General features: G+C 41.7%; 1 protein-coding gene across 3 annotated transcripts in view; it reads right to left on the reverse strand.

Moving 5' to 3' along the window:
• Positions 1-17,277, reverse strand: part of LOC146856386 (retinol dehydrogenase 16-like) — a 141,259-nt gene that overhangs the window by 80,084 nt on the left and 43,898 nt on the right. Inside the window, exon 1 of one of the 3 annotated variants that reach the window (XM_085654510.1) lies at positions 6,168-6,387. The exons of 1 other annotated variant lie outside the window; for it this stretch is intronic. In XM_085654510.1, the coding sequence (XP_085510636.1) occupies positions 6,168-6,372 (205 nt within the window). In that variant the 5' untranslated portion in view covers positions 6,373-6,387. Of the gene's footprint in view, positions 1-6,167; positions 6,388-17,277 lie in introns of those variants that run through there. One more of the 3 variants, XM_085654508.1, reaches the window with a different exon arrangement.

Raw genomic sequence — 17,277 nt, forward strand, 5'->3', positions numbered from 1 at the left:
CTGCTGGGTGTTGTGTAGGCAGTAGAGTGTCGTAGAATGGAAGAGCATAGACTGGGAGTAACGTTGAGTTGCATAGAATAGAGTAGCGTGTTGTAGAGTGGAGTGGCATAGAGTGTCGTGGAGTGGTGTAGAGCACGTTGGAGTGGCATAGAGAGTGTTGTGTAGAGTGGAATAGATTGTTGCAGAATAGAGAGGCATAGAGTGGAGTAGTGTAGGAGAGTGAACTGGCATAGTGTGGAGCAGAGTGTTGTAGAGATGAGTGGCACACAATAGAGTGTATTGTAGTGGCATAGAATAGAGCAGTAGAGTATTAGCATGTCGGTGAATATAGTGGGGTAAAGTGGCATGGAGAAGCGTAGAACGAGTTGCGTAGAGGGTCATAGAGTGGAGTAGTGTCATAGAGTGGAATAGAGTGTTATGCAATGGAGTGGTATAGAGGAGATTAGCGTGTCATAGAATGGAGTCGAGTTTAATGGAGTAGAGCTTCATGGAGTGGAGTATTGTGAAGTGGAGTGGGGTTTCGTAGAGTAGAGTGTATTTTCGATTTATAATTGTCGCACAACTGTTTTTGATCATTGTTATACTGCGGTATCGCTATTTGAATACAAATTTCCTCAAATTCTGTCTTCTTACCATCCAATTGGGCATATACTTGGAGTGGGTGCTATGAATTGTATCTTATATGCTTTTTATATTTGTACTGTTTTATATATTGCTTTTATGGATGGCTAATTGCCTCCGAATAAAGTTATTGAATTGAATTGAGTGGAGTGGAGTGTCATAGGGTGGAGTAGAGTGAACTAGAGTGAAGTGGCATAAAGTACAGTGGTGCAGAGTAGATTGGCATATAGTGCATTGGTTTCAAGTAAGGTGGTGAAGAGTCCATTGGTGTAGAGTGCAGTGACGGAGAGTAGAGTGGTGCACAGCAGATTACAGTGGCATAGAGTGCAATGGCATAGAGTGAAGTGATGCAAACTGGATTAGAGTGGCGTAGAGTGCAGGGGCATAGAGTAGAGTGGCGTAGAGTGCAGAGGCATAGAGTAGAATGATGTAAAGGGCAGTGGTGTGGAGTGCAGTGGTGCAGAATAGATAAGAGTTGTGTAGATCTGAGTGATGCACATTCGAGAGGAGTAGAGTGCATTGGTGTAGAGTGACATAGTGCAATGACGCAGAGTAGAGTGGTGTTGTATACAAAAGATATCCCATCACTCAAAATATAGTCCAATAAACAGTTTGCATGCAAAGTCCAGCTTAATAGTTCTGGTGGTCCAATGAGTAAGGGTCCCAAAGTGTTCAATCCAATTCTGTTTAGCGTATGTAACTCAAAATCTTCAATAACATAAGACAAGTGACATCAAGAAGCACAGCCAACATGTGTGTTGTCACACATGTGACTTCTTCAAGGCTGCAAGAATTAACAACACATAAAGAGACCGTCAAAAGTCACTTATCTTCTACAGAAAGTATATATCAGTGTCAGGAACTCTAATGCATTTTAAATGTAGAGTAACGAAACCAAGAGAGATGGAAAAGTCCCAATTTCCATAGAAAGTGTGAGTAAGACTGACATCTGAATGTGTGGCTGTGTTAAAAACTAAGGAAATAGGAGATATAGGGAAATCATTTTTTCGAGTGCTCCTATATACAGTGAACTGAGAAGTGGGAACCTGTCCTTAGCAGGTCATTCACGGGTTTGGCTGGAGCTATAGGTGTGCCACACACTCATCCCCCAGTTACAAGAAAGATATCTACGAAGAAAAACACAAACCTCTCTTTGTGTTGAATGTCACAGAAGTAAACAAAATAACCAAGTATATCTGGTTTAGACTTCCAAACGAATTACGAGCAAACAGAAGTATTCTTAGGGAAGGAACAAATAGGATCAATAAACACACAATGGATATGTATCTATGGATTTCCTAAAAAACACAAGAGTCATGCATGCGTCTCAGGAATTCTCCTAACCAACAGAAAATTAGCACAAACATAAGTATATCATACGTTTGTGAGGAGTAGCGACCCATCATGGGACCATTGGGTCCAAGGTGAAAAACCAAGTTCAAGTATCACCAAGTTATTCAACCCACCTGTCATACAAAGTAGCAGTCAATGAGGACGAGTAAATAAGTGCTCTGAGTATCTGTGGCATTGAGTTCAGTGGAAGAGAGTGCAGTCTTGAAGAGTAGTGTCCTATAGAGTGCATTGGCATAGAGTAGAGAGGTGCAGAGTACAGAGGCAAAGCGTGCTATGATGCATATTTTAGTGGGGTACAGTGCAATGGAATAGAATAGAGTGGTGAAGAGTAGAGAGGCATAGAGTGCAGTGTCATAGGGTCCAGTGGTCTACTGTAGATTAGAGTGGTGTACAGTATTTTGGTGTAGAGTAGAGTGGTGTAGAGTGCATTGGCGTAGGGTGCAGTAGAGTTGCTTAGAGTAGAGTGGTGCAGAGTAGAGTGCAGTGGTGCACAGCAGAGTGCCACAGAGTTCAATGGCAGAGTGCAATGTTGAAGAGTAGAGTCTTGTAGAGTGTAATGGTGTAGAGTTTAGTGGCGTATAGTGCATTAATGTAGAGTGCAGTGCTGTGGAATGCATTGGTGTAGAGCAGAGTGATGCAGAGCAGAGTATAGTCAGGGGTATATCTTAGGCAGTATTGTTAGGGGGATGTGAGTCTGAAAATTCCTAACAAGATACTTAGTGTACCCAACTAAAAGGGCAGAAGGCAGGTTTGTGCAGCTGAGTGTATGGTTGATAGAGATGCGTAAGGATATTAGTTTTGAATAATTTTAAATGGAATTTAAATAAAAAACAAAATCGACCTTATCCATTTCCTCCATTTGAGCAAGTCCACCGAACCCTGAAAATAAATTCTTACTAAGATGTGCCTGCCCATGCGCACTATCTGAGCTACAATCTTCCAAATCTGGTGAAGGACATCCTGTCCTGTTCCTCTATTTGAGCTGAACTGCAGCTCCATGCATGGAAAAGCCACTCTTTTGAAGTTACTGTGCTCACTTCATTCTTCTGAAGCACTGTACCCCCACACACTCTTAAAACCTGTAAGACCAAATACAATAATTCATAATAATAGGGAAAAAGCATCTATAAGACTCTTTAGCCCCCCACCACTTCGCTCCATCTGAGCTGCAACACCAAAAAAAAGCAAATTCAAGGGCCTTTGTTACCCATCTTGAACTCAACTACTGATTAACCCCTTACCCCTATTGTAGATAAAAAGTAGAGCCTTCTCGGTGTTCTTTACAGTGACACCTGCCCCAAAACTTGTAACTAAACCCAGACATAGAAGGTCGGTTGAGTGATGTGACTTTCTGGGATTAAAACTATTGGCTAGGATCAAGACAGGCCACTGTGCTTTTGACTATCAGAAAGACGTCAGTTTAGGGCGTGTTGGCAGGTCTCTGCATATCATGGCCTTTCCGATCATCTAGGGTAGTAGTGTTATCCACATCACGTTTTGCCTTTCTCTGCTTCGGGCAAAGTTAATGGTATTTAAAGAAGATAATTTTGTGAACTACAGATGATATCAAAGGGTGTAACAGAAGAAGAGTATCTTGTGAGCTGAAAGGATCCGTGGGTGGGTTAGGTTGCAACTATGTTGCATACTTTAAGGCAAATTCAGCTATAGGGGCTGGAGTAATTCTGATGCGGCTGAAAGGACTCACGCTGGACCCCAGCAAAACTAATAGTGTTTATAGTTGAAATTTATATTATTGTGGAAAGCAAGCGTTGACCTGTTCAAGCCTCGTGGCACTGATAATTGTATTCCATTTTTATAAGAATGCAACCAAATAGCAACCCCAACAACCAGAAGTAGTATTTCTGATTTTGAGGTGCTCTTAGTGTAAACTGATGGTGGAGATATTCAAGAATTGTATCCTTTTATTGCAAACCATTGCTAACTTTCATGTTAAGGTCTGTGTGTAGCTCTACCGAATGACTGAATCCCATTGGCCTATTTTAAGGATGTGTCCACATACCGGATTTACCATCGGAATCTTCTTAAATAGAAGACTGAAAGGGCCTCCATCGCTGAGGCACGCACCTTCACAAGGTACATGTCCCAATTCCCAGTCCTATGTACTCCACTCAACTGCTGATCTCTCGACCAAATGAAAAACAGAACTGTTCTACTTTGTACAGCAAAAAAATGTCTTATTGATTTATTTATTTATTTATGTACAGTTTATAATGTGATAGGTGTAGGAAATTATTTTCTCCAGAGTGACGAATGTGAAAAACACTTTAAGTGACAATACTCATTCCAAGGGGTCACTGGGGTAATTTCTTCATCCCAACCCTATCTGGACTAAAAGCCAGACTGGCAGTTGAGAGGTGTGTGACCTGACTGAACAATTATGGGGTGGGGGGGGTGTTCCACCCCAAACACCCCCCTGAATCTATGCCCCTGAGTATAGTGGCATACAGTGCAGCGGTGCAGAGTAGATTGGCATTGTTTGTATTGGTTTTGAGTGAAGTAGGGTAGAGTGCATTGATGCAGAGTGCAACAGCGTAGAATTAAGTGGCATAGAAAAGGGTACAGGGGCGCAGGGTAGATTACAGTGGCGTAAAGTGGAATGGGGCAGAGTGGAATAGCGTGGCGTCGAGTGCACTGGGGCAGAGTAGATTGTTTCGGAGTAAAGTCTTGTAGTGTGCAATGTCGTAGAGTGCAGTGGTATGGAGTAGATTAGAGTGCTTTAGCGTAGAGCACAGTGGTAAAGAGTGCAATGGTGCATAGTTGAGTACTGTGGAGTAGAGTGCATTGATATAGAGTGGAGTAGTGTAGAATTGAGAGGCGTTGAAGTGCGTAGAGTGGAGGGGTGCAGAGTTAAGCGCAGTGGCGCGGTGTGGAGTGGCATAGTGTGGAGTGATTGCAAAGTAGAGAGGAGTGGAGTAAAGTGGAGTATGCATGGCTTGGTAGCACACTGCCATAACAGACAACACATCTTCAATTGAAATGACCATTATATTTGCACAGACATACAGTTTTACTGATAAAAGAAAAAGCACACAAACGATAATGTCTAGAAATATGAGCACCTAGTCTACGGATTTGTTTTGCTCGTATTAAAATATGTGTTTGTAACCACACTTCAGAATTACCAAAAAATGTGCATCATCTGTGCTTTTCATATTCTGTAATATCTGTACAGTTCAATTTAAGGCATTTAAATTTTGTTTTGTGCTAGGAAAAAAATAACATCGTTCTGCACACCACGAGGAGCCATTAGTAACCACACTTCTTGCTTAACCTATATACATGCATCAATGGACTTAATCCCATGTGAGGGACCCCAAAAGGACATTCGCATGTTTATTTCACTTGACATGAGTTATTTTATGGCAATGTTTCTTATTTTCATTTGAGAAAGGACTTTGTCATAAGTACAATACTTAAAATTCATACATAAATTCACTACATTTTTACATTAAATATAAAATCAGGACAATACAGTGCATAACAAAATAAAATTAGATCACCCCACTCATCAATCCTTCTGATGAACTCGAGCTGGACAGCCTTAAACAAATAGAGCCAGCAAATAGAAAGCAAGTAAATGAGTTATAAACCAAAACCGCAATGGTGGGGAATGGGCGGAATGCGTGCCCAAGAAAGGTTTCCGCATGTCCTCAAGATGTTGTTGGCAAACCAGGCAGCTGCGCTGTCTAGTAGGCTTCTATCTAAAAACTGCTATTTAGCAAGTTGGTGATTTTCAGATATTGTGCCTGAACTTAACACAATTCTTTCAAAAATGCTCATGCCAACAGGCTTCCTCAGGTGGACCGAGTTCCTGCAGAAATCTCCCCTCACTCTCTAGGCCCGCTGCTTTCTTGGAGTATTAGCGAAATGCTGTCCAAATCCACCTCCGTGCAGGCTTCCGACCATGCCAGCCTATACCCCTCCCTCTTCTGCTCTCCTGCGCTCTCCTCAGTGACATGTTTCTGATTCCCTCTGTGTTTTACATAAATGCTCCCCCCTATATTACAGAGTAAACTCAGCTGCATGTCTCTATCTTCCTCGCACCCACTCTGTCCATCCTGTTCCTACTGCTGCCCTTTGGGCTACTTTGCGCTTCATAAATACCCCTGAGAAAATACAAACATGAATAAATACAATATAATTAACAAGTAGCTGTATGAAGAGATTGTTACCTTCACTCTTCACTTCAAAGGTGCTTCTTCCGTTAGAGGCCGGGTCAAGCAATGAAAAGAGATCAGAAACCAGGCAGTGCTGGGTCTTTGAATGTTTCCACAAAGAAATACAAAAAAGGCCTAGCACATGCAGATGTCTGCGGACTGTGAGAAGGTTCGACCAGTCAGATTTAAAAAAGATTAGGTGTGTGCGTGCGATTACCATTGGACAGGCATCTCTTGATCATTTCTAGGTAACCAGCCAATGGGGAGTGTGCTGTCAAACAGTCGCGAGGGTGGGGGACCAATGTGACATCGTACCCACCCACCACAGCACACACCAGAACAATCTGTAATAAGATAAGTTTCAGGGTGGACCGGCGTAACCAGTTTGTAATGGAGCGTCCTTCATTCCTTCCCTGTTGGGCGGTGCAGGTGATGACAGAGGAGTTTGGTGGTGTCAGTTTAATCTTTATGCCTCTTTGAATGATGAAGCTCTAAGTTGATCCCAAGCAGTCTGGAGTGTGTTTACTGTCTCCAAGTTAGTTAGGGTTTGGTGTACACAAGGTGACAAGACTAGACCATGTACGTAAACCCAGTGGGTTCTGTTTGTGTGTGCTACGAATCACAAAGGTAAACAAGTGCTTGTCTTCGTACCAACACTGGGCTTCTGGGTGAGCCTTTATGTCAGTGTAACCAGTCCTATGAGTTGGCATTGATTACTTTTACTGGCAGTGGCCAGGTAAGCTTGAGAAATGTACCCTTGTCAACAACTGATGCCTTTGGCACCATCTTGTGTTTTTCTATTGCATATTGGTACTCTTTGATTATTTTCCCTTGTGTGCCACAGTCATCCTTTGGCATGCTAAGGCTTGAATGATCATTGGCAACCAATTTTATTATGTTCTAACAATAGTCACGTATTTCCCCAGTACTTTTTGTAAGAACCTATGCTTCTCGTACTGTCTCTGTATTTGTGTTTCCCTTATACAAATTGATGACAACAAATGCTTTCATGATTTTTACCCAGATTCCTATTTCTCCCTACCAATTTCTAAACTCAGACAATCTAGCTGTATTTATGTTTCTCACTCGCACCAATCTGTGGAAAACAATTTTTTGTAGGTTCTATCCATTTTAATGTGCATACCTTGTTTTTTATAAAAATCATTGTTTCTAGCCATTTGTATTCCTCCCTTATGTTTTTTAGGGAATCGTTGATTCTAGTCCCATTTGTGTCACTCCATACTAATAATTTTTCAGGAATGACTAGCAATTACGCGTGTTCTTTTTCCCGTTTCCCACTTATAATACTTCTGAAAAAAATTATGAAAGTAGCTATATTTGACTTTTTCTCGTAATTATATGTTATAAAGGAACTAGTCTCACACATATTGTGTTTCTCTCTTGTATATATTTTGTTGAGCCTATGTTTGTAGCTACTTAACCGGATGCCCGATCGCACGCGCAGCGGACGTGGCAGAACCTGATTAGAGGTAGTGCTGCTAGCTGTTGAAAGATGCTTATCTGTTGCTTAAATCTTTTTAGCCTGTTTTAAACAAAATCTGTACTGTTTTGCTTCGCATGTTCCTTTGCCCACATTTGTTAATTTTGCAATTTGCACAGTTTCACTCACCCGCATCTGATTGCTCCCACGCCCCCCGGTCCAACTCGGCAAGTGCCGTTGAGCAGAGGGCGTTCTCGGGAGTCACTTTCAGGGCGGGACACTTCCGGCTGCAGTCAGCGCACTAGTCTTCGCGCTTCACTGCTACTTAACCGGATGCCCGATCGCACGCGCAGCGGACGCGGCAGAACCTGATTAGAGGTAGTGCTGCTAGCTGTTGAAAGATGCTTATCTGTTGCTTAAATCTTTTTGGCCTGTTTTAAAGAAAATCTGTACTGTTTTGCTTTCGCATGTTCCTTTGCACACATTTTTTAAATTTGCAATTTGCACAGTTTCACTCACCCGCATCTGATTGCTCCCACGCCCCGGTCCGACTCGGCAAGTGCCGTTGAGCGGAGGGCGTTCTCGGGAGTCACTTTCAGGGCGGGACACTTCCGGCTGCAGTCAGCGCACTAGTCTTCGCGCTTCACTGCTACTTAACCGGATGCCTGATCGCACTCGCAGCGGACACGTGCAGCGGATGCAGCGCAGCGCCAAAGGCAAGCCAGTCTGCGCCCGTCCGCACCCAGCCGGGACCAGGGGCCACGACCCCTGGCAGTTTTAAAAATAATCTCATTTATAGTGCTCAGACATTGACTGATCTGAGAGGGGCCACTGGTATCAACTGTTTACACTCAATGAACATTGCTAACTGTCCCTCCTGCTGCTAAGTTTCAACCCCACAGCAAGGACGCACCTTTACTTGGCCCTCCCCAAAAACTCTTCCTCCTAAACAGTCGTTCCCTTCCTAGGCACTCAGTTGAACTTGCACTCCTACTAGACGACCTCAAACCAAATGCCTTATTCCTGACAGAAACCTGGTTACAAGACGAAGTGGTTTGCAACATTGTTTCGTTGCATGGATACACACTTCGTGACTCACTGTTAAACCTGGCAGCTGATAGTTGCTTTGATCCGGACATTGTACTTAGAGGAGAGGAAGTGAGCGTCTTCTACAACTAAAATCTCCTGAACTTTAATCTATCTATAGCACTAATTAATTAGAAATCTGCATTAGATGTTGCTTTTTGCTCATGAGTACCGGAACTGTTTTTTGCTTTGGCGCTATTTTGGTTTTACTGGCGCTCACGGGTCGATAATACACGGGGGTAGTACCTCGCCGAGTTCTCAAAGTATGCCACCAAAAAACCAGTCAAAGCCTCATACTCGGAGTGTGCGGATTAAACAACCCGCTGAGGGAAAGGGTGCCTCATCTCAACCAAATTTGAATAAATCTATACCCGTTATTGCTGACAAAGGAGCAAGTCTTACCGTTGAAGGCACTATGGATAAAGGCTCCCTGCCTCAATCTGCTGTAAATCAAGGGCTCACTCCGATACATCATTTCTTTGAGAAAAAAAATGAGAAACAGAGAGATATTGTTTCACCAACACCTATATCTGAAATTCTTGAGTCAGCAACTGCAGATATTATTTCTGAAACCAATTTTGCTGCTTCAACCACAGCGGCGCAACTTATAGACAATCAGGATTCTGGTTCGCAAGGGGTTGTGGGAGTTGGAGTTCTAAGTAATATTTTACAATCTAATGGGTTAGCCGAAAATCCCATTAATTTGGATTTAAATATCCTAGAAAGAGCCATAACCAGTCAAGAAGGTGGTGAAAACTTTTACTCCCTATCTGACTACACATCGGATGACAGTCCAAGTCCAAGTCACAGCAAGGAATGGGCAGATTATACTGCTGAGAGCAGTGTCGTCGGGGAAGACGATGATGATGGCGTCTCACCAAGTACAAGTATTGCGACAATTAAAAAACTAAAGAAGAGGGGATCTCATAATCGAGCGACAACTAAACTCAGAATCGAGTCTGGGGGATCCCCCTCTTCAGCTCCTGACAATCCAGCACTAAAAAACAGATCTGAGGTCGAAACTGAAGACATATTGACTAATATTCAAGACAGATCTAATCTAAGTGAAAGCCCTCCAGAAATTACGCTAACCACTATATACAATACCATGATGACACACCGTGCAGAAAGCAAAGCGGAAAATTTACGTACTCAAGCTACATGCGCTAAACTAAAGAACTCTATTCACCGAGTGATTAAGGTCTCAACGGAGACCGCTGATAGAGTCACTGAAGCCGAGACTCGCATTTCGGTGCTGGAGGAGGAGTCTCGAACTCAGAAAACAGAACTTGAGAACGTCAAAGCACAAAGGGATGATTTATCTTATAAATTAACCGGGCTAGAAAATCAGACTCGAAGAAACAACCTGCGATTCTTGGGCATTCCTGAAAAGAAAGAAGGATCAGATACTAGACAATTCATTATTGAACTTCTAAAGGAGGCCCTCCCTGATTTAAAAACATGGGATTGGACAAAGGAGATTGAAAGAGCCCATCGCTTCCCATTCTCTATGAAGAATACTCGACAGGTTGACCAGTCATATCCGCAAGCAATTCTTGTCGGCTTTAATAACTTTCTTGCAAGAGAGGAACTCTCAATGTTAGCAAAACCTGAGAAGAAGATATCTGCCAAAGGCTGTACTTTTTTTGTACGGCCAGATTTTTGTCAGGCAACAGTGGCCCAGCGATGGCAGTTTAGACAGCTAATACCTCAATTCCAGCAGAAAGGGGCCACTGTTTATCTTCAGAATCCCGCCAAACTTAAAGTTATATGTAAAGATCAAACAAAATTCTTTTTCTCAGAGATCAAAGCTAAAGAGTTTTTACTCATGTTATAACATATGGTCAGTGTTAGATATTGGACATTTATATATATCTGTCTAGCATAGCGCTTTCTGCTTTTCAGAATTCTGTTTTTTGATATGGGTCGGAGCCAGAGAGATATGGCATTCCATCTTACACAGGAACTGTTAGTTCCTGAGCCTCATGTGTGGGGGAGGGGGTTGGGTGGGTGGTCCTCAACCTGGGGGTTGAGGTGGTGGTGGGGGTGGTGGGGTTGGTGGTGGGTGGTGTGGCATAAAACAGCAATGATGATTGATCTGGGCTTTATAAACCTTGGTGGGTTGATTTTTATGTGTTATGTGAGAGTTTATCGGCAAAAGGCTTTTTTGATTCAATTAAATAGGTTACGATTGATGGTACTTTTAAAAAAAATTTCAATATGGTGAGAAAAATTAAAATTTGTTCTCTTAATGTTAATGGTCTGAATGATTTTAAAAAGGTGGGGATTCTGCGACACTTGATTCAACTTCTCCAAATTGATATTTTATGTCTACAGGAGACACATATTCCTTGGTCCAAGAGGAATGTGTTCAAAAATCTTGATCTAGAGCTACTAGTCTGTTCTAAACAAATGGGAACAACTAGAGGTGTCGCTATTCTTACAAAACGCGGAATTGGGAAATGTATCAGATCTTTAGGCGACAAATGGGGGAGATGGGGGATTGCAGAAATTATTATTGACGGGAACAAACTGACTATCTGTTCTCTATACGGCCCGAATTTAGATGATAAGGAGGTATTTAATACAATTAATTCTGAACTAGCAGTTTGGGATCATCCTTTAATCCTTTGAGGCGATTTCAATATTAATATTAATGCTGATTGTAATATTAGGAATTTTAGGACTTACAGAGATCGGAAACCTCAAACGTTTAAAGCTCTCAGAGAATTAACATTAAATAACGGACTGATTGATGTCTGGAACAAATTTAGACCTTTAGAATCAGGCTTTACTTACTTCTCGGCCCCACACCAAAAATTTGTCGGCTTGGATTATTTTTTTATTTCTACTCAACTTGTCAGTAATAGCAGTATTGAAGTCCTACCCCAAATCATCTCTGATCACAATCCTATTGTTTTAGATTTGTTGCTTTCTCATTCAGCCTATTTACAAAAAAGACCGTGGACATTTCAGAGAAATTTATTGCTAGATCAAGATTATTTAGCTCATATGGCCCTGGTAATCAGGGAATTTTTTTTGAAGAATAATAATACTGCCTCTGTACAAATGGTATGGGATACTTTCAAATCAATAATAAGGGGTGAGACCCTGAGCTATTCGAATCTCTGTAAAAAGAAACAATTAGCTGCATTCAGAGAGAGTCTGGATCGAATAAGGCAAGCAGAAATCAAATTAGCCTCTTGTGTTAGGCTGGGTTCAGCGATACAAGAAGCTCAAAAATCGCTGGCCACTGCACGGTCGACAGTTTACTCTTTCTTAGCCAATCAGGTAGCTGAGAAGTACAAATTATTTAAAAAGGAATGTTATGAACTAGGTGAACAAACTGGCAGAATATTAGCCCAAAGATTGAGACAGAAAGCAACCGCTACGGATATAGCTCAAATATTGGATATGGAAGGGGTTATTCAGGAATCCAAGTCTGGTGTCTTAGAAGCATTTCGAAATTTCTATCAATCTTTGTACAATCGATCAAATGACGGTACTGGTGTCTGTGAAGATGCTTCCAACTATCTTCCGAAAATTGAACATCTCTCCTCTCTTACGGAAGTTCAAAAAAATACACTAATCGCTTCAGTTACTTGGGAAGAGATAGAAGGGGCTATTCTAGGCTTGGCATCTGGTAAAGCGGTCGGACCAGATAACATCCCTCTAGAATTTTATCGAACATTCCGTAACATGTTACAACCAGAGTTATATTCCAAGAAGCATTTAATGGTCGGCCGCCTCCATCATGGTCATTAGCCACTATTGTCGTATTTAAAAAAAAAAGGGAAGGATCCTATGGATCTCGGATCATACAGACCTATATCCTTAATAACATCAGACAGTAAAATCTTCTCTAAAATATTAGCTAATAGATTAAATGATTTAATGCCAAATTTAGTGGCTGAGTCGCAACACGGATTCATTAAAAAGAGAGATACAACCGATCATGTTAGAAGGATCATTACTCTGTTAGACTGGGCGCAGGACACGGGATCCCCAGTCGGAATTGTCCTACTTGATGCTGAGAAAGCATTCGATAGGGTTGATTGGGGTTTCCTTTGGCAAGTACTGATCTGGAAAAAGTTTCCGGTTGAATTTGTATCTGCTCTTAAAGCCTTATATAATCAACCTAAGGATATAATACGTATTGCTTCTGAGACATCTACTATATTATCAATAACAAGGGGGACCAGGCAAGGGTGCCCATGTTCGCCTCTTTTATTTGCACTCTATATTGAGTCTTATTTGCAAAAACTAACACATCAGGAAAATATCCCACCGGTTATAATTCATCAAGTAGAGTATAAAATCTTCGCATATGCTGATGACGTCGCGATCGCTACTTCAGATATTAGTCTAGCATTTCCTAAAATTGTAGAGGCAGCTCGAGAATTTGGTCTATATTCTGGATATAAATTAAATATAGCCAAAACACAAATAATTCACTCTAATGCTAGTCTACCAACGGACTTGACATATGCTAAAACGGCCTTATATTTGGGCGTAACACTTTCTGCTAAGGTCGAGGACATTGTCAATCTTAATCTCGACCCACTACTCGTCTCAACTTCTAGATCTCTTGAAAGGTTAAATAATCTCCATCTCTCCCTCTATGGTCGTACCAATGTAATCAAGATGCTTTTTTTCCCCAAATTTCTTTATTTTTTTCGCACCATACCTTTATTATTTCCTTCTACTTTATTTACAAAAATAGATAGAATATTTTCAAGATTTTTCTGGGGATATAAGAGAGCTAGGCGATCTTTTAAGTGGTGTTCACTCCCTACTTATAGAGGAGGTTGGGGATTACCAGATTTCCGGTTATACTATTTGGCGATATCACTTAAATTTATGAGAGTCCTAATTTTTCAAGAATTACCACCCAAGGACCTTACTTACCCAACTATTTATGAAATGATTTTAGGTGTGCAAGCACGTCAATGCCTTGTACGTATTTTAGAACCAAGCTACTACAAAAAAACAAGATTTAAAGTTATATTGACCATTTTTCAGGTATGGAGACAATGTAAGAAAAGATTTTGCTTCAATAACATTACCTATTATACACCATTATATAATAATCCGATTCTGCCATCAATATTCTCAGACCAGATTCTTCAGCAATGGCAAAGACTTAATATGTTTAATTTAGGCGATCTTTATCAAGAAGGACGATTTGTTTCATTTTTGTATTTACAACAAAACTATAATGTACCTCAAAAAGTCTTTTTTAAGTACTTGCAAATACGTAGTTTTTTACTCACCAAGAACTTGTTAGATACTAATAACATTAGGAAAATCGATATACTCGAATGTTGTAAGAAACAAAATAGAATTGGCATAATCTATCAGACTATGCTGACCCGGATGGAAGACAATCTTGATTTGTTCAATCTAAAATGGCAAAAGGATTTGGGTATAGAGACTATTAACTTATCTGATGCTTTATATTTATCTGATTTAGTTCTAATTAATGGATCTTTTAAAAGCCAATTCTTTATGAGCATTTTTGATTTATATTATACTCCAGCTAAATTGATGAAATGGAAAGCTAATAGGGGTGATAAATGTAGTCGATGTAATCTTCTTCGTGCAAATGCCGCACATATGTTTTTTTTCTGTCCAAATTTAACTCAATTTATTTCCGAAACCCAAATGTTTTTGAATAATATTATGAATTTATCCGTTACTCTTTCTGCTGAATTTGTCATTTGTGGTGTTCAATCAAATCCTGTTAAAGTGTGGACAATTGCTGAAGAAGGCTTTTTATTTATATCTATGTCTATTTTTCGATACTGTATCACTTCCCACTGGCTTGATTCTGACTCTCCTTCATTTATACAATGGCAATCGAAATTGTTGAATATTTATCAGCTAGAGCAAGCTGTGTATCGGTTAAAAGGGAAGAAAAAGAGAGCTCTAGGCTTAAATATCTGGGCCCCTATTAGCAACTCGATTCAGTCTTAGAAGAGAAGACAAACATTTTTTTTGTTTGTTTTTTTTTCAATTGTATTAATTTTTCTTTTTCTATTTATATGTATGTATGCCCTGCTAAGCTCATTCAATTATCTATGCTGTTGTGAAAATTTAATAAATAAATAAAAAAATAAAAAAACAACAAGACGAAGTTGACCCAGTCATTATTCAAACCCTGCCACCTGGATATTTAATACACAGAGTGGACCATAAGACTGGAAGAGGTGGGGGACTAGCTATAATATTCAAAGACAACTTCAGTTGCCGGTCTTCTATGGACGGGACACCAGACTGCAAAAGCATGAATTTCTCCCTAGAATTTTCACCTACCAGCACCTTTTCCGGTTTACTGCTCTACCGACCCCCAAGTCCCATAGGTCAATTTCGTAGTGCACTTCCCACACTTGTTGCCAACTTAGCACTAACTCCAGCTAACTTCACAATACTGGGGGGGATCTAAACATCCACATGGATGACCCCTCCAACCATCTGGCAAATGAGTTATCAACAAGCCTCTCGGCACTCCAAATTAAGCAGAAAGGCTTCGCCCCGACGCACGACAAAGGCCATCTCCTTGACCCTGTGTTCAGTAATGATGAGAATCTCTTGGTTGGCACTCCCATCCCCCTCCCTTGGACTGATCACTCACTAATTCCCCTGGTCTGGGAGACCTTGGCCCCCACTCCACCCCAGAGTGTTACTTTGACATTAGAAAGGAAATGGTTGAATCTCTCTAATAGCCAATGGACTACAGCTCTTGATGCCACCAGACCTCAAAGTGACCCTAACCCTGAGATGGCAAATAATAACTTCAATTTATGGATCCAAAGCTCATTGGACACTATACTTCCCAAAAAACCCTCTCATAAGAGATTCAAGCAAAAATCGGCACCATAGTTTTCTCCTAAATTAAGGGAGCTTGCAGGGAATGTGAAAGAGCTGTCAACACTCCTAAAGAGATCTTTCGTATCGCTAAATCCCTCTCCACCATGCCACATAAACCTCCCAAAACGTAGGAAGCGCCAGATCGTTGCAACAACCTGGCAGAATACTTTCATCAAAAAATCCATTTGATATGTCTGCATTTTCCTCCCCATCTGACTGAGTCTACAGCTCTAGAAGTTTGCACCCCGAACTACAGTGCTCTCTAGGAGAGTTTCTTCTGTTAGACGCAGATACCCTGGATTCTCTTATTTCTAGGGTAACCTTGGGCTCTCCCATGGATCCCGCACCTTCGCAGTACCTCTCATTAGTCCCCAATGCTATTCGCCCAGTCATCTTAGATGCTTTAAACTCCTCCATTATTTCCGGCACGGGACCCCTGGCATGGAAATGTGCTCAGGTTAGAGCCCTTTTGAAAAAACCCAATCTAGATGACTCCAATATGGCCTACTACCGTCCCATCTCTCTCCTTCCATGGCTGAGTAAGTTGATTGAGAGAGACATAAATTCCACGATGGTACAGTACTTGGAATCCAACAACTTGCTTCATGTATCTCAAACAGGATTCCGTCCTCAGCTCGGGACTGAGATGGCCCTTTTGGCTGTAACAGAGGAGGCAAGGAGACTTCTGGACCATGGCGGCTCAGCAGCAATCATTCTTTTAGACCTCAGTGCCGCCTTCGACACTGTTGATCATAACATCTTGCTTGAGCGCTTAAAAAATCTTGAAATGACAAACTTGGCTCTTACCTGGTTCCAGTCCTTTCTAAAGTATCAGTTCTTTCAAGTCTTTGAAGGAACTGCCACATCAAACCAGTGGCCTCTTAGCTGTGGGGTCCCCCTGGGTTCTTCCGTGAACCCCACGCTTTTTAAAACCTATATGGCCCCATTGGCAGAGATAGTGCTTTCATTCGGCATAAAGATCATCACCTACGCAGATGATACCCAATTGGTTGTGGCATTAAACCACCCTGAGGGATCATCCTGCGCCCTAGGTACATGCCTAGAGGCGGTAGCCGAATGGATGGATCACTCCCACCTGAAGCTAAATGGGGACAAGACCGAATTGATGTTTCTGGGCAATTCTCCATCACCCTCCTCGGCACTTAAATGGCCGACCTGTCTTGGCCCTATTCCCACCCCAAAGCAACAGATTAAGAGCCTAGGCATGTGGCTTGACAGCTCTCTCTGTTTTAATCATCAAGCCACTAAGTTCTCTGCTACATGTTTTGGCCCAATGAGAATGTTAAGAAAGATCCTCCCCCTGCTCCCTTTCCAGGCAAGGAGGATTATGGTGCAAGCCCTCATACTATCCCGCCTGGACAACGGGAACGCGTTGTATCTGGGCGCCCCTCAGTCCACAATCTAGAGATTACAACTGATCCAGAATTGTGCGGCTCGACAACTGCTCCAGATTCCTCGGAGACAATCAGCAAAACCTGCCTTGAAGAATCTTCACTGGCTTCCAATTCGGTCCAGGATACATTTCAAGGCCATGTGCATGGCCCATAGAGCTATGTGGAAATCAGGCACAGCCATCATTCAGTCTCTGGTCACCCCCTACCAACCTTCCAGGAGTCTTCGTTCCAGCTCCGCTTTTCTTGCCACCCCAAGGAAAGTACAAAGATCCAGATGGGGTAGACGCTCTTTCTCCTTGAATGCCTCCAATCT

Source organism: Triturus cristatus, chromosome 4_1 (genome assembly GCF_964204655.1).
Source record: "Triturus cristatus chromosome 4_1, aTriCri1.1, whole genome shotgun sequence".
NCBI classification, from domain to species: Eukaryota; Metazoa; Chordata; class Amphibia; order Caudata; family Salamandridae; genus Triturus; species Triturus cristatus.